Source organism: Homarus americanus, unplaced genomic scaffold (assembly GCF_018991925.1).
Source record: "Homarus americanus isolate GMGI-L3 unplaced genomic scaffold, GMGI_Hamer_2.0 scaffold45562, whole genome shotgun sequence".
Lineage (NCBI taxonomy): Eukaryota > Metazoa > Arthropoda > Malacostraca > Decapoda > Nephropidae > Homarus > Homarus americanus.
The window spans coordinates 5,509,775-5,534,760 of NW_024744839.1; the positions used below are offsets into that span (position 1 = coordinate 5,509,775).

Below are 24,986 nucleotides of genomic sequence, written 5' to 3' on the forward strand. Positions count from 1 at the left end.
GTTATTCATAACAAGGTACTCTACATCTATAAAAAGAAACTAACAAGACTAAAATAACACTAAAACATATAAGGTTATTCAACTAAACATATCTAAGACAACGGCATACCAAATGAATATTTATCTATATACTTCTATAATTAAGAAGGAAAGATATACATACAACAATAACCAAACTCAAAATATTATGGTAGCAAAGAAAAACATAAAGCAACATACATACAGAGTGGATAAGTAGCAAACTTAAGAAACTGTCTGAAAGCAACTGAAAATTAAATAAATCTGTTAGTACAGTACATTACTATGAGACATAACAATATCAACATGAATACCATGGTAGGAGTCCTACCTTAAGACGTAGCTGTGCTCTTAGCCATTTTCGCAATCCTGCCAACTCCCAGGCAGGATGTACCACAACTCCCGGAAGGCTTCGGTCCAACAGCGTTCCATTCCACCGTGAATAACCACCCGCATATCTATGATAAATATCTTCCTTCTGTAGGTAAAGCTTCACAGGGCAGGCATAATCTGCAGTTTTACTTCCTTGACTTGTATCCCCAGAACCTTGACTTTTATTACAAGGCTCCTGATCCCCATCAACAGGCTCGTGACCATCATCTAAAGATTCTTGACTCATGTTTGATAATGACTGGATCATGTCTGATGAAGTTGGGGTTTCAACAGATGATGAGTGACTGATAGATGTGGGTTGACTAGTATCAGTTGATTCCTGACTTGCATCAGTTGACACCCGGCTAATATCACTTGACCCTTGACTGACATCATATGACACCTGACTTACATCAGCTGATGCTTGAATTACATCAGCTGATGTTTGACTTACATCAGATGATGCTTGACTTACATCAGCTGATGCTTGACTTACTTCTGCTGATGCTTGACTTACATCAGCTGATGCTTGACTTACATCAGCTGATGCTTGACTTACATCAGCTGATGCTTGACTTACTTCTGCTGATGCTTGACTTACTTCTGCTGATGCTTGACTTACTTCTGCTGATACCTGACTTACATCAGCTGATGTTTGACTAACTTCTGTAGAAGCCTCACTAATATCGTTTGACACTTCACTAACATCTGTTGACTCCTGGCTGGCATCAGTTGATTCTTGAGTAAGGTGACCTGATCCTGGAGTCACAACTGGGGAATCTTGAGTTAACTCGGATCCTTGACTAATATCAGCTGAATTTTTCCTAGTATCCCATGCATTAAGCAATGACTCCTCTAGAAGTGAATTTGAAAAGTTATCCACACATTCTTTTGTAAACTCTTGAAGAAATCCTTTTCTTGCTGAAGGATAGAATTCTTTCTTTACAGAACCAGATTCAATAACTTTCTCCTTCGTGCCCATTTTTAGAGCAGAAAAGTGACGACGGATGGCCATCTCTAGGCAACTAACAAAAGTGTGTGTAATATCAGGATCTCCAACTTCTAACTGAATACCAGTACTGCTTCCCGTAGTAGCCAAATCATCCCGTACAGCCTCTTTACTTAGTACACATACCCACTGGTCATTAGAGCCAACCTGTAAATACACGAGTCAATATTAATTACAGTATAAGAAAAAATCTGGCATCACTTTTCATACCATACTAAGTTCAAACACAAGACTTAATTCCCTTACTTTTTAAATTATTATTTTGAAGATCACCAAAAATATTTTTACCCTCTTTACATTCTAGCTTTGAATGATGCAAGACTTAAGAAATTCATGTATATAGTATCAAAATTTAAATTTTAGTATTTTAAATTCAGCATATCTCCAGAGTACAGTAACTTTCAAAATTTGAAAACACTCAGCTTGAAGGAGCATCTCTACATGAGAAGCACAGAAAACAGTTTATATTTCCATGTGACCATGAACCAATGACATAAAAGACAATACCGGAAGTACTGGACTACAGCAACATAATTACTCAGATGAAATCCGATATTAATATTTCCGTTAGCCGGAATCCCTTTTAACCGGAACTCTCTGTTAGCCAGAATTGAAATTATCTCTGAAAATTGTTCCCAAAGCCGTAATTTTCCAAAAAATTACGACTTTGGGAGTGATTTTTCAAGGGGCATATTTTCTGGAAAATTCCGTGAAAAATTTCCCAGTACCCAGAAAATTTGGGAATGGGGAATTCCCCCTCTCCCACATTTGAGAGATGAAAATTAGGATAATTTTCTGGAAATTCCGAGAAAAGTTTTCCTGTACCCGGAAAATTCCAGGGATGGGGGATTTTTTCCGGCTTTGAAAGATGAAATAATGCTTCATTCTGGAACACCCGAAAAAAATTTCCAGGTACCCAGAAAATTCCGGGGAAGGGGGATTTTTTTCCAGTTTTGAGAGTCATCTTGTTCCTGCTAATGGAGATATCACTGTATTTGGATGTCCATATCAGCAGGGAGGCACAACCATTCAAAACAACAACCACCATATTACACTAACACAAATTGGCTTATTTGAGCTCCTAATATAGAAAACTAGTTTAAGTAAAATAATCATACTTATGATACATTTTCAGTTTGTTCAGTTGTTTTTTATTTAAAGTGTTAAAAAAATTGTGGCCAAGTCCCAGGTTGCTGACTTTCTGCCCCATTTACACACAACTGAAGGGTCTCAATTGTTTCTGTTACTTTGACAACACAACATATACGCATATCGTTTCTTACTCTTGATCTGTTCTATTATTTCCATTTCTATATTTATTTATGGTTCAGTTTTTGTTGGCCCCCCCCCCCTCCCCGACCCAGATGTGGGTCAGTGACCTGTGCCGTGGTGGGCTAATTCCAGTAAAAAAAGTCTAGATTCTAGAAGCTTTCAGTGCTACAAAGATATCTGAAGGTTCTCAAGTCCTGATGTATGTATGTATGAGGCATGGAGGGCCTTGTGCAGTGAGAGATAAAGATGTTGATGTGGATGTGTACAGTATACCTCTGACAATGAGTGGATATGTTCACAAAATTCCCATGCCGCTGTCATAGATAGATTTAACAACGAATAAAAGGGAATAGGTCACATTCCATTGTTATTCTGTATTCTACATATGCCAAAAAAAAAAAAAAATTGCTTTAATAAACAATATAAATAATACACAGCCCATCATAAAATACAACAGCACACGTTTTATGTACAAAAAACAGCTCCTACCACCCTTGAACAATCACATGAGCGACACCAAGAGTGGAAACATTTAACCAGCCACTGACTTGAGAGACGTGGCTGCATCATCCACTGTTTTATACTAACTCTGTGTGTATTAGAAAATTAAGCTTAAATGTTTTATATTGTAATATACTGTATAATGCAAAAATAACCATAATATATCACTTATCTGTCCTACAGGTGTCAAGATTCTGCCACACCAAAATATGTCACCTCTCACACGACTCGGTGCTAATGCCATTGTTTTATGTAAGTAACCACAGAATTTGCATTAAAGTCATCTCAATGTGCTAGTGTGCCTTATTAATAAAGAAAATACTAAATACTGTACTGTAGATAATAAATAACAATAATTAAGAGAGTTAGGATATATTCTGTGGGAGAAGGTGTGTATCTGAGAGTAGTGGGCGGTTTGGCAACACACCATGACTCACCGAACCACTGTATACATTTAAATCATACAAGTGTTCCAACACCAAACAATTGAATTTTAGAAAACCATATTTAGCTCTTACACAATGGAGGGTTTGCATGCAAAGAAATGGAGCGGGGGAAAAAAAATACAAAACTACATTTGGGTTCATAGCTAGGAAAGAGAAGGTGGTGGAGGAGGGAGAGAGTGCTGGATGGATTGAGGGGACAACTCTCCCGTGCTCGGAAGCTTGCAATCCCTTTATAATGACAGTGCAATTTCACCATAATTCCCATATTATTTACATTCACTTGGTGCCGGGTTAATACAACATTATCGTAAAATAACAAATTTTCTCCCAAAATATCCCAATGAACTGTTCCTCTGTAGTATATTCCTGATCTCTTGTTTACAAAGCAGGATCAGGTGATTATTCATACTCTCCCTAACAATGTTGTCAGCACTCACCATCTCTCGAGCACCATTGTTGTCACTGCCCCTGAGGGTTGGTGCTTATCATAGGATCTGTCTTCAGCACTTAGTAAATACCTGTAATATTGTAGCGCATTTAACAGAACTTAATAAATATTACTGTAGTGTATAATGCCTTTCTACATGCCCTGGTTTATTTACTGATCAGATGTCTCAGTGCACAAGTAGTCAAATCGAGCCACCATGTATCACTCAAAGGTAATAAATAACGTTGTTATAAGCATATCTCCATACCAAATACTATACAGTATGTTATACTGTAATGACCCCATTGTAAGCTTATTTGCTGAAAGATCTCTCTCCAGGAACACATCCTGAGCTTTCAAGGAGTATTACTGTACATGTTGGAATGCATATATCCCTAATTACATTAAATCTTATGGGGAAAATTCCTCATTATAAAACGTTTCACTGTAAGTCGCATTTCTCTGTAAGACATCCCCAACATAAAGATAACGCCCCCATATACTGCCCATTTTCCACTTTCTACCATGGGTCCTTCACCTACACCACTAATCAGTGCTTTGTTTTTGCCACATCAATCTCATTGTTGTGACTATTACATCCTTCCGTTTTTTAAATTTCCCTACTGTCTCTCCAATATCTTCTACCAGCACTATATTACCAGCATATTACAACTTACAGGGCAGACTAGCCCTAAAGTCCTATTATGTTGCCTCTAGTATAATGATATACAGAAGAGGAGTCAAGACAGACCCCTGATAAAGCCCAACTTTTACCTCAAATTACTCACTACAGGTATTTACACTTACAGCAATTTTAGAGCCTTCATATACAGTAATGCCATAAGCACTTGAATAAGACACTCCTCAACCCATAACTATACTTCATTTTCCCACTTTGTTTCTTCAAATGGTACCAAGTCAAATGCCTTCTCTAAGACAGGCAAAATATACTCTATGCTTATTAAGTGAATATGTTACTGATTCAGCCCTCTTTTCTAGGTTCCCTTCCCTCCATGTACACTACTCACAACCTTCTCTTTCCTGAGTTTATACAGTATTTATTCTAATGACCAACATTCTGATCCTTTTCATCAAACCAAACCACTTTGTACTTAACTGTTCAATATGGCACATTAATGTTCGTCATTTGTGTACTGTTGACTGCTACACTTGAGTATCCCACTCTCTCAATTTATACACTGTATTAGTCACACCTTACAATGAAGGAACCGATTCCCGGCACATACTACCGCCTTCAAAAAACCTGTAACTTAACAAGTGCGGGGCCCACAAACACAGCCTTTCATCTATTTATTGAAAATTCCGAACACCCACAAGATGCAAGGAAAACTTTGATTGAGTTTAAGGCACAGTGTAACCAGCTTCATTATTATGCAGGACATATCCCATTTAACTTTCTTTGAATAAATATAAAAATATATAAATTGCTGAAAGCATAACCGTTGTAAGGGTGTGTTTAAGTTATCTTCCATACATATACAATATCTGAAGACATACTAAAAATATCAAAGGTCATTTCTGGAGAAAAAAAAATCAGTATCGGAAGTTAACATATACACTATAACCAGGTTATCTACAGGTGGCATATAGAGTACTTAAACTGTGGCATAACAAACAACAGAAAAAACGAAATTCCATTGTTAATCATCAAAATGATAGCCTCTTGGCACATAATGCATATACAGCATGTGCAGTATCTCATTTATACCATGTTTTGTGGCAGTTCATTAAGATTGTTGGACAATTGATTACAGTATCTTTACCTCTCTGACTGCTAAATGTGGTGAGAAGATAAAAAAGGAATTAAGATGCGAACATTTAAAAAGATTGTGGTCTACAATCTGAATTATTTAACTTTCACAACTGTCATACATACAACAAAGACAGATCTAAGATGATAACATTATATAATGTACAGTACCTCAGTCATAATTCACAGCTTTGGATTTCTTGCCAGGAAACAATTAGTCATGCAAGGCTGCTCAACTGTACTATGCAACACTTACGATAATAGTGTGAATGTCATGGTAAGTGACAACATGGCGAGGTTTTGCTCCTCTGGGTAAGGGTGTGACTACATAGAGAGCTTGAGATGATAAAACAACTTGTACACTAACACTGCTGCCACCGCTGTGACCCTCGCGCATGTTAAACAACTGAAATAAGATAAAAAGACATGGTTACATTTCCAAGCCAGGCTTCAAAAGCCTATTTAACCCAAAATTAAGCTAAAATGTTGTACATTTGCAATGAATAATGCATGCTCAATGTGTGATGATTGTGATTTATCTTGTGCATCTGCTTTTTTGTAATTGCAGCAAATAAAAAAAATAAATCTCCAGATTCTAAACAAAATATAATATAAAAAATATAAAAAATTTAATATTAAATGAAGACAATTACAACACCTACAGTAGTTATCCCTAAGAGAGGAAGTGACCAAGATATAAAGGGACAAGACCTGCAATTCTGTTTACTTAAACACTACCTGTTGTTACATAAATGATCTTACTTAAAGTATTAAAAAAAATAAAAATAATAGTGATATTACCCAACAGAGATATAAAAAGAGAAAGGGGAGGAGGGGATGGTGTTTTCAGGCCTTATTTGTATGTCTAGAGCAGCGATTTTCAACCAATGTGACGTTAGTGTGCCGCGAAGCATCCGTAGGTGTGCCGCAGGAGTTTAAATAATTTGTCGCTACTGAGTAAAATTGAAAAGTACTTCCCATCACTTGAAGTATCTTCCTTGGACTGGGTGAGAGATCCTTTTTGTGGTAAGTGCGTGCGAGTCAGCAGGATTAACTGTTGCCGAAGAGGATGAGCTGACGGAAATCAGAAACGACAGAGGACTGAAACTGAAGCACCTATCAACAGATATGACTTCATTCTGGTTGTCCCTTCGAGAGGAATACCCCATTATTACAAAGAAGGCAATTGAAGCACTTCTTCCTCTCTCTGCTATGAACACAATGAAAAGCAAGAACAGGTCGCGGCTTCAAACACTGGAGGACTTGAGGGCATGCCTGTCAACCATTCGACCTCGGACAAGGAACATCATGAGACAACACCAAGCACAGGTTTCCCACTGATATTTTTATGTAAGCAAAGGCCTTTTATTTTTACTCATGTTTGTATTTGAATACAATCTACTGTAGTATATCTGAAAGTTTCATATTTTTTTATGAATGGCATCTTTTTCAATGACATCTTATTTCAATGTGTAGTAATAACAAATATGCACAAAACTTTCAAATTATTTTGAAAACCATGATCAACAATATACAGTACTGTACTTTTGGCAATAAAATTAATAAATTATTATTTTTTTTAATTATGAACACATTCTTATCATTCATTTTCTTTTAAATGATCAAATCTATCATTAAATACTGATGGTGTGCCTTGACTATTTTAGTGCCTGGCTCACTGTGCCGTGAGATGAAAAAGGTTGAAAATCACTGGTCTAGAGGTTCATAAGTGGACCTTTAACTCCTGTTACATATAACTAACATAATTTATTCAAAATTTCTGATCTAAAAGTATGACACATTATTTGATACATTTCATAAAATATGCATTAATCAAGGGTCACCTGGAATGTGATGGGAAGTATAACATCACCAAACACATGCCCAACACTCACCCTATAGAATTTTTCATCTTCTGAAGTAAATAACTGCTTAGAAATTCTCTGCCTTGTCATGGGGTGAGCAAAATGTCCAGGAATTATCATATTAGACTGACCCTGAGCCACTTCCAATGCAAGGCGATCCTCCTGTAGGAATTAATGGAAATTGAACAAAATCTTTAGAATACACAATAATCTGCTGAAAGATACATGTACAATCAAAGACAAAAGTCGTGTCGCAGTTTTGTCCGAAGATTAAATATAACTCGTGAAACATTATGAGAGCCCCCTACCACAAGGCGGAGCGCACCAAAAGTTTTAGCCCTTCTGCATATGTTTTCACCAAATTTCATGACACGACTTTTGTCTTTCATTGTACATGTTTATAAAGGTTACGTAAACTATTCTGGTCACAAACATATTGAAAGATATTTTATTCTTTTTATCAATCCTTTTCCCAATTATTATCGTGACCATAAACAAGAATGAATACTGTACACATATACATTCCTTTCATTTGCCGTCATTCATTTTCTTCACTACAACAGATGTGCTTTGCTCCAGTCCTCCCCTTCCACAACATGGCCCCATACCTTGCTTACCCACAACTTCAGACAGGCCAGCCTTACCCATCAGCAGCCTGTCCTACCCTAAGAATCATTCAACAATAGAGTATTGTTCTTTACTCATACTCATATATTTCTACTTCCTGGATGTCCATTTTCTCCACTTAATCTTTTTTTTCTTGATCTTCCTCTCTTCCCTCTACCATCCATCAATGATTTATTTCCTGTACTGTACACCTTTTCTAACAATCTTTCACTTCCCATTTTCTCAATACAGCCCTTTAAAAGTACCTTAGTATGTCCTCATCGATTCTCTGCCCCTATTTTTTTTTCACTTTCACATCTCTTTATTACTGCATTTCATATTCTCTACATATTATTTACTCTATACACTGCTCTCAAAAACATACTCTGTCATTTCTAATCTGCTCACATTCTCTTGCATCCATTAATTTTTCATTAAACTTCAGTAGTACCTCTAGTTCACAAATCAGTATTTTGTAAATTAATCTGCCCTAAATTCATAAATTCATTAATTTGGCAGAATATACATATATAGTACAGCTGGTTGATCCTGTATTAGCAAAATTAAATTTTTTTTTGGACAGTACAGTATTCCACAGACAAAACATTTATTAAAAACCCTTGCACCACTATTTCACAGTTGCTACACTTTGTGATGAGACTAACCTTAAACATATCTTTATTATAGAGCTCCTAGTAAACATTATCTAAAAATCCTTCCTTAATATTTGTAACTTTTCCTTCTCCCTGCCCACCACAGCAGTGTCCTTTCCTAACAGCAGCTGACTTACCTTTTCCTTCCAGCTGCTCACCACAGCAGTGTCCTTTCCTAACAGCAGCTGACTTACCTCTTCCTTCCAGCTGCCCACAACAGCAGTATCCTTTCCTAACAGCAATTGATTTACTTCTTCCTTCCAGCTGCCCACCACAGCAGTGTCCTTTCCTAACAGCAGCTGACTTACCTTTTCCTTACAGCTGCCCACAACAGCAGTATCCTTTCCTAAGAGCAGCTAACTTACCTCTTCCTTCCAGCTGCCCACCACAGCAGTGTCCTTTTCTAATAGCAGCTAACTTGCCTATTCTTCCAGCTGCCCTCCACAGCAGTGTCAACTCGTAACAGCAGCTGACTTACCTCCTCCTTATATTTTGATGGATCAACTTTGAGAGGTATGTAGAGGCTGGGTAACTTCCTGTCTTCTCGATAGCTCTCATTATACAATCGCTTCCTTTCTTCTTGGCTTATGTTTTTTCTGGACGAACTTTTCTTTTTGTGCAAGACTCTTGTTCTTTCAGATTCATTCTCTGGTTGACACATCTGAGATTCAGCTTTGAGCACACTTTGCCTTTGTTTAGGCCTTGTGCCTGTAACCAAGTATTCTTGGTCTCCTGTATTCCCTCTATTTTTTTGTAACATTAAAGCTTGTGTGGTAATGTCTTTTTCTTCAATACTCCCCTCTTCCAGCATTTTCTGGCCAATCATTGTCAATTCCTCCCATCTGACACCCCCAATTATATCACTTCGTTGTGAAAAGCAACCAATCTGTTTTTCCTCTTCCTGGTTTTGATCTGTTCCTTGTGTACTTTCTTGTATATCCTCTACAAGAGTACTACTACTGTCACTACTGTCATTGTTGTTGTTGCTGTCATCATTGACACTATTGTTGTTGTTAATCGGAGTTAAGCTAATGTTGGACTGATGTAAAGGTGGATCTTCTTGACCCTCTGGTGGTGCTCTCTCACTCAGTGCAGGACTTGACTGTTAAAGGAATGGTTAAATTAAGTGGACACAAAAGTAATTTAATAATTATAAAGTTGTATATCAGTCTGGGATAAAAATAACCAAATTATCTAACCTGGCAAATACAAATTTAAATGTCTATCCCAGTAAAATCACAAACAAAATTAATTAAATAGAGAATTTAATGTCCTACAGATGTTACAGTTACACCAACATACAATTACAAATTAATTGACCATGTGCAAAGAGGCAATAGCTAAAACTCACCTGGTCAAGACTGATAAACAGTTCATCTAAAGCTAATGAGACAGGCAGCAGTCCCTGGTCTCTCAGGTTAGATAACAGGTCCCTCAGATCACCTAGATCACGAATTTCAGTTCCTTTTGACAGGTCACCACATAAACTGAGCCGACTAGAGACAGAAAAACATAAACAATTATTCATTGTCATAATGCAAAGCCCACAAGAAATAGAATTACCAAGCATGTAAAATTTTTGAAATGGTTAAGTTGTAAATATAATTCATAACCTGCAATGAAAAGCACAAATTTCTGGGTAAAGAGTATATTGGATCATCAAAATGATGCTTCTGAACGAGGACATTTACACAAATTTTCAAAAGCATCCAGCTGTAGGAATTGCTTCAAATTTGCCTGATGGCAACTGGGACACCTTGCCATCAGGTAATCAAGCTAACCTACACAAGCATGGAAATGGCCATAAAACAGTGATGATGATTTACTCCTCACTGTAATGTAGTACCTGTAGTATCATCTTTTTTCCACAGTTAATTTTGTGAGCTGGGGACACCTCATTTCTTCCTCTAAATTATTAATACTGATTTCCATACATTCACTAATCCCCATGTTTACTTTTCATGTAAAAAACTGGCTCAACTTTGGAGTAAATTATACCACTTGACAGCATCAACTGAATATGATTGAATAAATCTAATTATCAACTGGCTTATCAGCAGCTAATTTGTTTCTCAGACATACCATATACACTGGACTCGTGTATAAACTGATCGCATATATTGTTCAACCCAATTTAATGGTAACAAAGACCGAGTTTTCATATATCTCTTGTATAATTCTATCCTAGCTTTTGAGAAATGCTAGGTATAATACTAGATATAATTTGTAGTAAGACACAAAACTCAGACCAATGTGTCTTGGCTGTGACCACCACCACCAAAACAGCTGACACCATGAACAGTGTTACCTCTCTGAAACTGAATTCCTGCAAGTTACCAACTCCTGAGGAATAAGATAAAATTTTTATCATGTGATGTGAGGAATAAATACAAATAATTCCAATATATAAATAAAAAATACTGTACAATCTGTATGTAAGACTGTGTGTGCATGTAATATAGAAAAAATAAATAAATAAAAAATGTATATCAACCTGAAATTACAAGTTGAAAAATACACATAACATAGTTCACAACTTGGCCTGAAATGGCAAGGAGAGAGGGCTAGTATGAGTCTTGTGTAACTATTACATATACAGTGGTTCCTCGGTTAACGAGCACAATCCGTTCCAGCAGGTTGCTCGTTAACCGAAACCATTGTTTCAATGGATTTTTGGGTAATTGGTTCCAGCTCACCGAAAATTGCCTAAATTCAACAAAAAAGGTAGAAAAGTACACTTACTTTGAGGTGTGTATGTAGAAGGCTCCTGGATGATGATGATGATGATGATGGGAATTAGAATGGGGGTGGAGGAGAAGGAAGAAGAGAAGGCATTGGGTGGAAGAGAAGTCACCCCATGGCACCATTTCATCCATAAAATTTTAGTTCTCTTGGTGTAATTCAAGATTATTTTCTTTAAATCAACACTGCACTGCATTATATATTGTCAATATGAAAAATAAATTTCAAAATGACCAATAATTTGCTTGGAAACACAGAAAAAAGCGTTCAGTTGAAGAGTCTCAAGCAAGATGTCACCTCCACTGAAAACAGAGAGAGACTAACGCCTGTCTGGTGTGTTAACAGGCTGGATGGCACGCCCCAGAAACTAATTTCTTTCCCTTCAATTATGTTCAATAATTGTTAAAATGACTAAAAAAGTTAATATTAAACTTTTAAAATTATTGAATAGTATAAACTTCTTGATATTTACTAAAATAGTAAAGAATTTAAGCCCTAAAACCGATTACTGTATTGGCGGACTAATACTACAGCTGGTGGACCGCCAAATGCAAGCGAAAACATAATGAAGTCGGCTAGTAAAAAACTCGTTAATCGAGGGATTGCTCGTTAACCGAAGTTAAGAATCTTATGGAAGGTAAATAGTTAACCGAAATCTCGTTAACCGAGGGATCACTGTACAAAACTAATAGAAAATACTGAAAAACAAACAAAAATATAGAAATGTGAGGAATATTATCACATAATAGAAAATACTGAAAAACAAACAAAAATATAGAAATGTGAGGAATATTATCACAGATGTATAGTGACGGCCTACATAGCAAGTCAAAAGGCTGAAGCAAACTCACGCTTCCATACCACCTACCTTTCTTATGTTAGTTAACAATTGTGCTACCTGTACTTTAAACATTTTTATACAACCTAGATGAAAAAAAAAATGCAGCTAAAACAATTAAGGCAAAGCTAAATTGCCATTTGCATAGACGCTGGCTGCTTGGCCTCAACACTTACCATAGCAACATTTATTATTATTATTATTACACTGCCTCTGCCTACCCCCACACTCCGGTCCCTCCTCCCGCTCAGCCTTCTATCTCCCGTGTGCAAAATAATGTTTATTCCATTTATTGATAATTATTTCTTTTAATTTTTTTGCACAATACAGTGATATCCACCGTTAGCAGGAACAATAGGTGCAGATCACTTACGGGAATGAGAGATTTCCAGGTAACGAGACAACTCTCAAAACCGGAAAAAAATCTCTCGTCCCTGGAATTTTCCGGGTAATGGAAAAATGTTCACGGAAGTTCCATAAATTGCCCATTACATCAACTCTCAAACCCAGGAAAAATATCCCTCATCCCCGGAATTTTTCAGGTAACGGAAAAGTTTTCCCGGAATTTCCTGAAAATGCACCAGATTTTCATCTCTCAATCCCGGAAAAAACTCCCCATCCCCTGAATTTTCTGGGTATCGGGAAAATTTTCTTGGAATTTTCCAGAAGATGTGCCCCTCGGAAAATCGTTCCCAAAACCAAAATTTTCTGGAAAATTACGGCTTTGGGAACGATTTTCCAAGAAAATTTCAATTCCGGTTATCAGAGAGTTTGGGGTTTGAGGGATTCCGGTTAACGGAGATTGTGTGTGTATATAAATTAAGAAAGTTACGTATATCTACTCAAAATTACGAATTGAAAAATAATAAAAAAATCTCAAAGCTCGGTCTGGTTTTGAAAAGACTAGGGGGATGTGACTACAATGCCAAGTCTAACTAGACAACAATGCCACCAGTGATGTTAATAGACGCAAATAAAATGAACATTATGTGTAAATCTTCATTAGTATCAGGTATTTGTGAAATTAAAATGGCATGTACAGTAAAGTCTCTCCTCAACTTACGACGGGGTTCCGTCCCGACGATCAGGTTGTAAGTCGAAAAGGCGAAAATAATACATAAAAATTCTAAAATGGGTGTCTCTTTTTCTTCTCAGCACCACGAGAACTCTCACTTTTACGCTTGCCAGCCATTTTAAATGGAATTACAAAAAAAAATTTTGTCAGTACACAGCGCGATCACTAACGCAGGACTAGAAAATACGTAATTTGAAAAATACTTTATACGACCACGGCGGTCGTATCTCCGGGTTGTCATAAGTCGAGTATGTCGTAAGTCGAGGAGTACCTGTATAGTGAATGAGGTTCTGTTCTTTATGTAGCAACATAAAGAATCTAAGGGTACAGTAGGCAATCCCAAGATAAAATAGCTTGCTGGTAAGGTTAGCCTACCACGAGCATGTACTGTAAATGACACATGAAATGCACAATTTGAACCCTTCAAAAATACTATGCATATATGGTTCAACCCCCCTACTTCTGCATAAAAATTTAATCATAAAGACTTGAGCTGCACTCAAGTATCCACGATAAGTACTATTATTATAAAAACAAGTCATTCTTAGTTATAATTCTTACTTGTGTATGGCTTTACTGTGTTCCTCAACATCTGTTGTATCAGTGAAGGAGACTCTCTTCTCAACGTTCTTGGAGCCCGGCAGGTTACGACGATGAACCACAACAAGTTCATTTTCTCCACAAACATTTTCTTCTTGCCTAGTAACTTGAGTGCAATTGTTCGTGTCTGCCTCCACACTTCTTCTAACATGTTCCTTATTTTGCACACGTCTTTCTCCACTAGTTTCCTTTAATAATTTTTCCTTAAATCTTATATTGTCTTCTAAATTCTTTTCAACTTTAGAAACATTAACACATTTATCTATATTATCACAGCTTGTTATTGGTCTCTTCCCATCTTGGGAAACATCTGTTCTGGAGTCAAATGGAATGGATCCTAGACTTTCAAAAGAAATTCTTTGGTTACAAATAGCAGCATTCTGAGGTAACTGGCCCACTTCAGCAGCATTATTTGTCGTCTTGACCTCTGACTCAACAGGAGTTGTGCCCCCTGACGACACACGTGATGAGCTTTGTGAGGATGACCGGCTGCCTCTCTTTCTCCTGGATGCCTTTTTGAAAAACAAAGATTTAAATAAGTTAGACATCTTTATAAGAGGCTAAAACCACATCAAATGAACCGTCTATATAGCAGATATGCCTATCATGTTATCTCTGACTCAACATATATAATATAATCTTATCTCTTAAGAAGAAAGTCACATATCGGTACACACGTGTCATTTGATATGCTCAGACAGTTACTGTATCTGTTTTCAATATAAGTACTGTATAATGAAAATAAAGTAAAATAATTCACATGTACTGCAAGTAATAAAAAAGTTAGCTTAAAACACAATGTGAAATATTGAAAATAAGATACTAACCCCGAATGGGCCCAAAATTGCAGGAATTAAGATGTACAGTATATTGTACTGTTATCTAGAAGTGCAGCACTTAACCAAGTATCTCAGAAACCTGATATCTATCACCTACTACAGTATATCAAAGAAAGCTGTATTTTGAGTGATCTATGGCTACTTTTTTTCTAAAAAAACAACATCTTTTGTACATTTCTGAATTTCCCCACTTTTCAGTGGCAACTTCATTAATCCTCTCGCACATCATGATATGAATCACATCAAATTACTGAGAGCCTTAGCTCACCAGGGTGTACTTAGCAGTATGGAACTTACAAGTCACTCACTGATGAGCCATAATTATAAAGTCACTAGCTATTTTTAAGAACATTTAACAGGCCACAGAATAAAAAAAAAAAATTGTCTGCTGCATTAAAAGTAAAATTTACTTTATTACAGAAAAAACCATGAATTCCAGTTTTTCACAACTGAAATTCAGTTATCTCTTATGTCAAAAAATACTGTACAGGGGTATTTTAATCTAACAATGCTGGCCCTAATTTTCATCAAATAACAAAGCATGAGTAATTGCCACTGCCTCACCACGATGATCCTGTATGTCAACTTTTTAATTACTGTAATCACTTCAATGGCTCTGAAGTGGTCATTGTTTTTTCTCTTACCAGTGACTGGTATGGAAGCCACATAAGGAGATCACTCAAAGAACAAATACAGGTATCCCTAGATTTACAATTTCCCTCTTTACAATATTTCGCTTGAACGACGGTGGTGTATTAAGACCACCTCCCTATTTATGATAAAAAAAATTTCACACGAATGATGGTCATCCTCCGGCCAAACTTGTTGACGCGAGGAATACGGAATGTATCTCTCACTGCACCTGTAAGCCGCAGCGTCACCTGGTGCACTACAGTCCCACGCTTTGTTCCACGGTGATTGAATCTACCTGTGATCATGTAGCTCTTAATGATGTGGAGAGTGTAGTTTAATTATGTTTTAGCTATTTTATTAGTGTAGGAATTTTATTTTCGGCGATACATGTGGGTGTCGGACTGGCTGCGAAAGTATCCCATTGAAACCCATGTTATAATGATCCCAATTAAAAATATTTCAGTTTGTGTTGGGGTTTTCAAAAATGTAACCACAGTGTAAATCAGAGGATACCCAAACATAAAAAAAAACAATAATGGGCAACTTAACAATGTTTCTTAAAATTCATTACTATAATGATATAAATTAAAAATCAATATACTGTATCAAGTTTTGGTGAATGTAAGATATTTGCTATATGATGTATACTGTACATAGCTATCACACACACACACCATCTTGTCCTTTGCCCTGGTCAGCATGTAAAGGCCTTTTCCTTGTATAGAGACTTCATTTTCATCACATTTGTCTCTTTATTTTCAAAATAAAATTCTTTATATTTACATAGTGGTCCTCAAACATTAAAAATCCAGAGGAACAAAGTATATTCTACAGTGTGATGACTAGAGTGTATCAAGAGTCATTCTTTCTCATGTTTGATACTGTATACTGCTTCATCGTGCTCAACATCCAGACCAGAGCCATTAGAAATGGAGACTAAGAATACTCAACAGGCATTCAAGTGATTCAAGGCTTGTACAGATGCCAGCTTCCAGTGTACCTTAAAATATCATTTAATCATAAGTGTTAAAAGCAAAACATAGCAAATCTGTTGCAGAAGATTACATGCACACTGCTAGTTGTTTAGTTACCATTATCACAGAATCACAGATGCATTGCCCCTCAAAAAAAAAAAAATAAATAAATAAATAAAAAAAAATATTATATATACCTGTATATATATATATATATATATATATATATATATATATATATATATACACAAAGTGAAAACATTTAAATATTTTGCTAAACAGAGTTAACAGATTGTTTTTATTATCACTATAAAGTTGCCAAGACTTAAACATGCAAAAACAACATTAATATAAACTTTATTATATGCAAACAAGAGCAACTCTTTGGTGTAATAAGAAATCTCTCTTCTCAAAAAACAAACAGCTTTGATTATGGCTGGTGCTTACTGTCTGTCTCTGGACCAAGTTTTGAATCAGTGGTCAATGGTTCCATTATCTACCTAACCCACACAAGCATGGAAAAGGCCATAAAATGATTATGATTATTGATGATGATGATGGTGACGAGTACAGTGTTTGGGCATGCATACAAGTTTGACGGTTTGGTCATGAGTGTAAGTGTGAGTATTGAAGCATACAAACATGCAAAAGTTCATAAAATAAGTACAAGTACTGTACACCCCTATTCACTATTATTATTCTTGAGTGAAAACACTTTGACGTAACAAACTCTACAAAACAACTAAAAATAAACTTAATATACAACTTACTCAACAAAAGTCTCGCTAATAGAAAAATGAAATAAAACAGAATACAGAGTGAAAAAGTGTTTGATATGTAAAACTTTTTTAATCTTTGTCATAATATGGGGAAATTACATTTGAGGGTGTGCTTTGACAAGGCATCCTGTGATTAAGATAGGCTTGCCAAGCACACCACGAAATTTGAGTTAACCTTGGGTATCAGCCACTTGGAACTGGCATTCCATGTCATACTACAGCACTTGTATTATTATAGACAGGTTTAGTGAGCCAGGTGGGCTTTTCCAATAAGCAAAAACGGGATCTGGTTAATTCTATTAGCACTGACTCACACTACCTATCAATATTATATTGCTTCCTCAATGAGGATTTGAACCCAGGTCCAATGGATTGCCAACCCAGTACAATAAACCCTCTGCCACTGTACCTCAACTTGGAAATTACTCTATTTGTATCTCAAGGTGATGATTCTTTACATGCTTATTATATTAAAAGAGTCTTGTTTTCTCGCTAATTGCAGCTGAACAAAACTTGCAGTTGCTTGGGAATTTCTTTTGTAGCCAGTAATTGTCACAAAGTCATGACTAGTAAAAAGAATTATAAAGTATCTGGGACACCTTATCCTACCATTCCTTTGTCCACTTATCATAATGTTGGTGTTTAACTTTCAGTTTAAAAAGATCTGCATTAATATTTTTTGTTGCATAATACATTATTACAAGCAGTTCCCAATTTACAAAGATACAGTTTACAAAATCCAAAGTGGCGGAAAAAAAAATGTAGATTTACATAGGGTACAAAAAATTCTGTAACACTTTTTCTACCACAGCATTCAAAGATCCTGGGGTGCTGCTGACACAGCATCTCAGGGCCTCTTGTACTGGATCTGGTCAGTATATGAAGACAATTAAATTAAAAACAACACACAGTAGGGTCGGGATATACTGTATAGCGACTTTATATAACGATTATTTTTATATCGCGGCTTCCAAAATTATCGACATTTTCCTATATATAGCAATAAATTTATTTACAGTAGACTCACAACTTACGTGAGGTTATGTTCCTGGAACCTCACATAAAGCCAAAAACTGTATAAAGTCAGAAACACTCCTAAAAATTCCCTAAATAGCCCAAAAGTTATGAGATGAAAAACTTTTAACTCTTGTGTAAAATATATGACGTCTATATTCAAATTATTCGGTGTCTTGCAAGGATCCCAGCAATGCAATTTATATTCTGCTAACTTTAGTCTGTGACATTTTATAAGATAAAAATTTTAAGTCTAAAACCACAGTCACCCTTACGGGAAGTCGGAGAGGAGTTGATTTATTATGACAGCTGGGCCGAAGCAGACAGCTGTTACCTAGTGGTATTTATTTATCTGTCATATAGGGGGAGTTTATGTTTTTCTCTTATAAAATGTCAATGAATTAACTTAAGAGAATATAATTAACATTGCTGGAATTCTTGTAAGATTGTGATTAATTTGAATATAAGCATACTATAGTTTGTAATACATAAAAAAATTAATAATAATTAGTACATTTTAGTACAAAGGACTAAAAATTTTATCTCGTGCAAAATATATGATGTCTATTTTCAAATTATTTGCTGTCTTGCAAGGATTCCAGCAATGCAATTTATATTCTGCTAACTTTAGACTGTGCCATTTTGTGTCAAGTTTATTAACTTTTATTGGCTTCCAGAACCTAACCCTAATTTCCCCATTGATTATATGCAATTATATACCACAATTTAGTATATAGCGAACATCCTTGGACCCTATCTCGTGATATATCCCGACCCTACTGTACAGTACTGAACTGTATTAAGAGTGGTGAAGGAAGCTAAAAATAAAAAAACAGTACATGTTGTGTTTAGTTATCATGGCTCACAGAATTGCTATGTAGAGCAGTGGCAAGATGCCGACTCAAAATATCTCAACTGTGGGAACATTGATGTGTAGTATCCCAGAGTTTAATCTGGTGCCAATGGAAAGAATAAAATATTAAATGTTCAAATTCAGCATTTCTCCTTGTGATTAAACGACCCCAATAATAAAATCCAATGAAAGTTAAACATTTAGATTACAATACTGCCAGTATATGGGATTGTCATTTGGTGGAAAATTCTGCTCGTGCAACTGTCTGACCTTGGGATGCATGTATCCAGTGTGTGCCAGTTATTGTGCACAGTGCTTCACAATAATAAATGTCTTAACAAGTGCCCGCTTTGGACTATGGCTTCCCAGGAAACCCAAGAGACTCACAAGCCTATTGATAGCCCTGAAGAGCCATCTACTCACAAGAAAAAGAGCATTAATAAGGCTCTTAAAGTCACACAGGCAATGTAAGAGCCTGCCCATTGCAAACAAGCAGAAAGTAATGGACAGGCCTTGATACCAATTTGGTTTGTTTTGGGCTACTATCCAAGTCACTCCTAATGAGTTACTTGGGAAAAAAAAAAACTATGACCAAATACCCAAATTTGCTAACCAAATTCAGACACTTTGGATAATTAGAGTGTATAAACAAAAAATACCTTATGTACAGAAATGCTGATACTCACAGACACAGGCCATATTGAAAATACGGTTACAATACACAAAATTTAAAAACTTATCAAATTTACTTAGTAATAACCACATAAGTCTGACTATAATTTAAGCTTATGGTTAAACAGTAGAAATAAATGCATGTACAGTAATGAGGAACATTCACAAAATACAGCAGTTGGACAGCCATATAGAAGTTCCTGGTGGTACTTGAACAAGAGCACAAGTTTGAGTAAGAGCATTACAAATCAGCTGTCTACAAGCTGAAGATATGAAAAAGCAAGACTCACAAAAGCCATTAACACTTTGGCGGGCCAATGATGAATAATTCGTCATCCAAAAGACTCCCGTTAGCATTCCTATTCAACTTGAAAAACTCACCAAATGTCTATTTATCACTTGATTTTCATGGTTCAAATCTCAAAAAGTGCACCATTGTCTTCCCATTCTTGCTGCATAAATACTGTGGTGGATATGAGGTGTTGGGATAACTGTCCTGCGGGCCTGCAAGCATCAGTGTGTCCCAAGGATTTACAATGCACGGACGCTACTCGCTCCTTCAAGGTATTCACTCATATTTATATACAGTATGTAGGTGTTAGATTCAACTTTGTTTATACAAAAGTAATGTAGAGCAATCATTTGTGAAGAAATACACATTAAAAAATAAATAAATAAATACGCTGGAAAAATAATCTTAATAACAAAAAAGGAATGCAAATATTTTTGCCACGAATTGTCATCAGCTGAGCACGCCCTGCCCACCGTACGTGGTGGTGGCATGTGCTCCGTGGGGTCCCGAATGTGTTAATACCTGCTTGACTGATTATCAATTCACGAGATTCATTTCACCAAAAGACATACAATAGTAAATATGAATTTCACTCTTCCTTTCACACGTTCTATTAACACCATTTAACATATAGTATTGCTGTCATACATATATACAGCTCCTCCTCGACTTACGACGGGGTAAGGGACCCAAATCCAGGTCGTAAGTCGGAAATGCTTTAATAATACATAGAAAACCTAAAATGGATGTCTCTTTTTCTTCTCAGCACCACAAAACACTCACCTTTAAGCTTGCCAGCCATTTTAAAGTGAATTACAAACAAAAATTTTGTCTGTGTACTGACTTTGGAACTCGAAAATACGTAATTTGACCAAATTTTGGTACGACTGAGGCAGGTCGTAAGTGCGGGTGGTCGTAAGTCGGGGAGGAGCTGTATATATATCAGTTCAATTGTGGGGCAACAAAGGAGTTAAGAGAAACTTACTTATGGTATCTCACAATAAATACTGTTTATGGATGGAAAAAAAAGACATCCTTTATTGAAAAGATGATTTTAACTGTAACTCTATAACATGTAAGATGAATCAGCAAATCCTTCCACATCTATAAGATGATAAGAATGAATTATCAAATACTGTACCCCAAAAAATTATGTACATTTATAAAAAAATAAAAAAAAATAAATAACTGGATGAAATATACTACAGGCCCTCGCTATTTGCAACCCTGCTTATCCGCAATTGATATTTTAACACCCCTATTTGATATTCGCAAAGCATTCCCCCACTTATTCACAAATTAAAAATTATGATACCCTACAGTAATATTTCAAACCGGGCAGGCTAGCTGCAGCTCTCATATTCCGAGGTAAGGCCCGCTTCACACAAGCATTTTTTCCCCCTGTGCATACGAACAACGTGGTTTAAAAATTAATGAAGTTCAATGGGACCGTTTATATGGATGACACAGGTGAAAATTCAAATGTGGGAGACGCTCACTCCACACCCGTATCTGTACACTGGTATAAAGAACTACCGTTACAGCGAAACAAACTGACACTACAAATGAAGTACAGGTTGTACCTCTCTAGTCCGGCATTCTGTGGTCCGGAAACTCCCGTGGTCCGGAATGATTTTAGTTTGTCCAATAGGTAGATAGGCAGTTTTTTTTTTTTTACTTGTCTGAATTATTATTACTATTACAGGAGTATTAAATTTTTGCCCCTCAGGCCCCAATGTGGGTCAGTGACCTATGCCCGGGTGGGCTAATCCCCTTAAAAAAAAAAAAAGCCGCGGGAAATTAAGGTTTGTTTACATCCGGCAGTTCGGCTGCTCTCTCTCTCTCTGCTTGTCTATACAGAGTACAACATTTAACCCTTCAATATATATGAGCAGTAAATAAGTGTTGCTTTCATATTCTTATGTAGAGTAATGACGATATATTTTCACATGTGCGCACTTACATACGAGCAGTCTCACTTTTTTTTTTACCATTAATGGTTAGCTACTTATATTGTTCCATTTATTAACATTAAATAACATTACAGGTACTTCAAACAACCATATTAATTTTTTACATTAATTTTACTACAGCTAAAATCAGGGTCTTATTTTCTTCAGTTTTATATGTAGAACCAATCAGTCACTGGTTTTGTAAGCTTTAACATAAACAATGCCGGCAGCCGTCTCGTCTCCTCTAATATTCCACGTATTATTAATAAATTGCATTGTTAATTTTGCACACACAAACATTAATTCAATAAAAACAAATTCAGAAACATTAATTAAAATATATATGAACAGTAAATTAGTGTTGCTTTCATATTCTTATGTAAAGTAATGACGATATGTTTTCACGTGTGCGCATGCGCACTTACATACGCCATCTCTCTTTTTTCTTTACCATTATCGTTAGCTACTTCTATTGTTCCATTTATTAACATTAAATAAGATTACTTAAAACAACCATATTAATTTTACTACAGCTACAGCCAAGGTCTTATTTTCTTCAGTTTTATATGTAGAATCAGTCAGTCACTGGTTTTGTAATCAACGAAAACAATGCTGTGTCATTTCCTCGTGTGTTTTAATATTCTACGTATTATTAATGAATTTATTGCTCATTTTGCACACATAAACATTAATTCAATAAAAATGACATTCAGTAATAAACAATAATGAATCTTTTGTACATAAGAGAAATGACGCTGTTTACACGATTATGCACGTCATCTGCACGTTGGCGGGCCGTTCAAACCCGTCGAAATTCAAGTTTCCGCCGTCAAAATTTTTATTTATTTATTTTTGTGTGTGTTCCAATAAAATACGTTAAGAATTAAAAACTCGCAAAATTTGACAAGCTACTATACGACATTTAACCCTTCAATATGTCTTCAAAGAGACCATGATGCAGAGAAAGTGGTGCTAGTGCTTCCAAGCATAAGCACAAGTCACTATCTATCCAGGAAAAGGGTGAATTTCCATGGTACGGCATCGGTCAGGTCCCGAGGTTGCCGGACTAGAGAGGTACAACCGTTATTTCAAAAAGGCCCAAGGCATTCCTCGCATTGGTAGCCCTGCGTGTGTATGGGTTCAGCCACACATGCTCGGCACTCTGAAACGGGTCAGGAGTTAGTGCTGCCACACTTGCACAATTTGAAACTTGATCGCAACCCTATGTCTCATTTCTCAATGTTAAATACACATTGTGAGCGGTGTTGTAGCAGCCTAATATTGTGATTTACGTAATTAGTGCTACCAACATTTCCTGATATCTTACATTAAGAATGTGTATGTTATATGAACTGTGGAGCTATTCAGAAGTTTCAGAACAGCTTGGTATATTTTCCAATACGAATAAAGAATGACAGTGGCATTAGCCCAAAGTGAAGTAGCAATACAAACACAGATTCGAAATTCGGTTGCACAATAATCTTGTACCTTTACTATATTCACTAATACTGACAAACATATAATGCATTTCTATGTGGCAACTCATCCACTTCCATGGTCACTATAGTCCACGGTGTGACGAACATTTAATATAACATACAGTTTAACTTATCTAAATATACTGACATTGTCCAGTCATATTGTAAAAAAGTAATTCAATATTGTCAATGAAATAGCTAATTTTGGCCTACCAAATTAAGTAGGAAATATCTCACATTCAGGCCTACCAACCCTCGCGAGACAATGGGAATGTTCAGATGGAAAATCATCAGACCCCACCTGTACAGTATCTTTTTTTACCAAGTGTACCTGTACTATTACCAAACCATGGTATGAAAAACAAAGCGTGCATTCTAGAATTCTTCAAATGGCAATGGTAAATGCTACTTTAAATGTTTGCACTCATTTACAAATGTCAAACATGACTCTTAGCAAGTCCGACTTGAATAAAGCAGACATAAAATTTTTATCCCAATGACAATAATCTAAAGAATATGCCATAAGTTATCCAGGGGTAGTCAGTTGAAGATCACACTCAAATCCTCAGTCAAAACTGGCCAAATGACCCATGATCCTGATCTTTAACCCCTGGCAGATATTTCCTACAACAACTGTGGGACTGAGAGGCACACTGTTCTCGACGGTTGCAGTATGTTTCACGTGGGTACAATTTAAATTTTCCATATTTTGTATTTGCTTTGCATCTTTGTGGAGGCTTCTGGCAACTGCCTAGAAGCAGTGTAAGCCTCTTTTCCAATTCTAATGGATAGACCACGTCTTAGTCATGACATACAGCATCAGCTTACAGTATGTGTAGTGCTCCATGCAGGAGAAAACTGATATCGTTACATTTGATTCTGGAGATAAGGATGACCCTCTCATGCATAGTAACAGTGATATAAGTGAAGATAGTGAATCTTTGGGGAATTTCACTAATGAGATTAAGTACCAGTAATATGCTGGTAGGGTAGCTTCTCCAAGTCACATGTCCACCCTTGAGGTTTCCTCAGGGGATTGGAGTTATTCTTTGTTTATTCCCCCTGACCTTTGAACTTTTATGGTGTAAATCAGGCATTTATAGTAAAATTCAAATATTTTTGTTATTACTTTTGATGAATTTATCGTACACACCGGTCTTTATTTCCATATTAAAAATATGTATCTCGTAATGTTTACACAATTCCAAGATATTTTTCTTCTATGATATTTCCACCGGATATTAAGGATAACCAAGATATTCATTTTTCAAGATTATTACTTTCGCTCGGTCACAAGTGTCGCCA

At 36.2% G+C, this 24,986-nt stretch overlaps 1 protein-coding gene across 3 annotated transcripts in view; it reads right to left on the minus strand.

The window, feature by feature from the left end:
* The window catches only part of LOC121878195, a 71,312-nt gene that overhangs the window by 21,973 nt on the left and 24,353 nt on the right, over positions 1-24,986 (minus strand). For all 3 annotated transcript variants that reach the window (XM_042384251.1, XM_042384250.1, XM_042384249.1), the window contains 6 exons: positions 14,157-14,707; positions 10,292-10,436; positions 9,419-10,042; positions 7,712-7,843; positions 6,073-6,222; positions 350-1,546 (listed from right to left, as the gene is read on the minus strand). In XM_042384251.1, the coding sequence (XP_042240185.1) occupies positions 350-1,546; positions 6,073-6,222; positions 7,712-7,843; positions 9,419-10,042; positions 10,292-10,436; positions 14,157-14,707 (2,799 nt within the window). The remainder of the gene's footprint in view (positions 1-349; positions 1,547-6,072; positions 6,223-7,711; positions 7,844-9,418; positions 10,043-10,291; positions 10,437-14,156; positions 14,708-24,986) is intronic.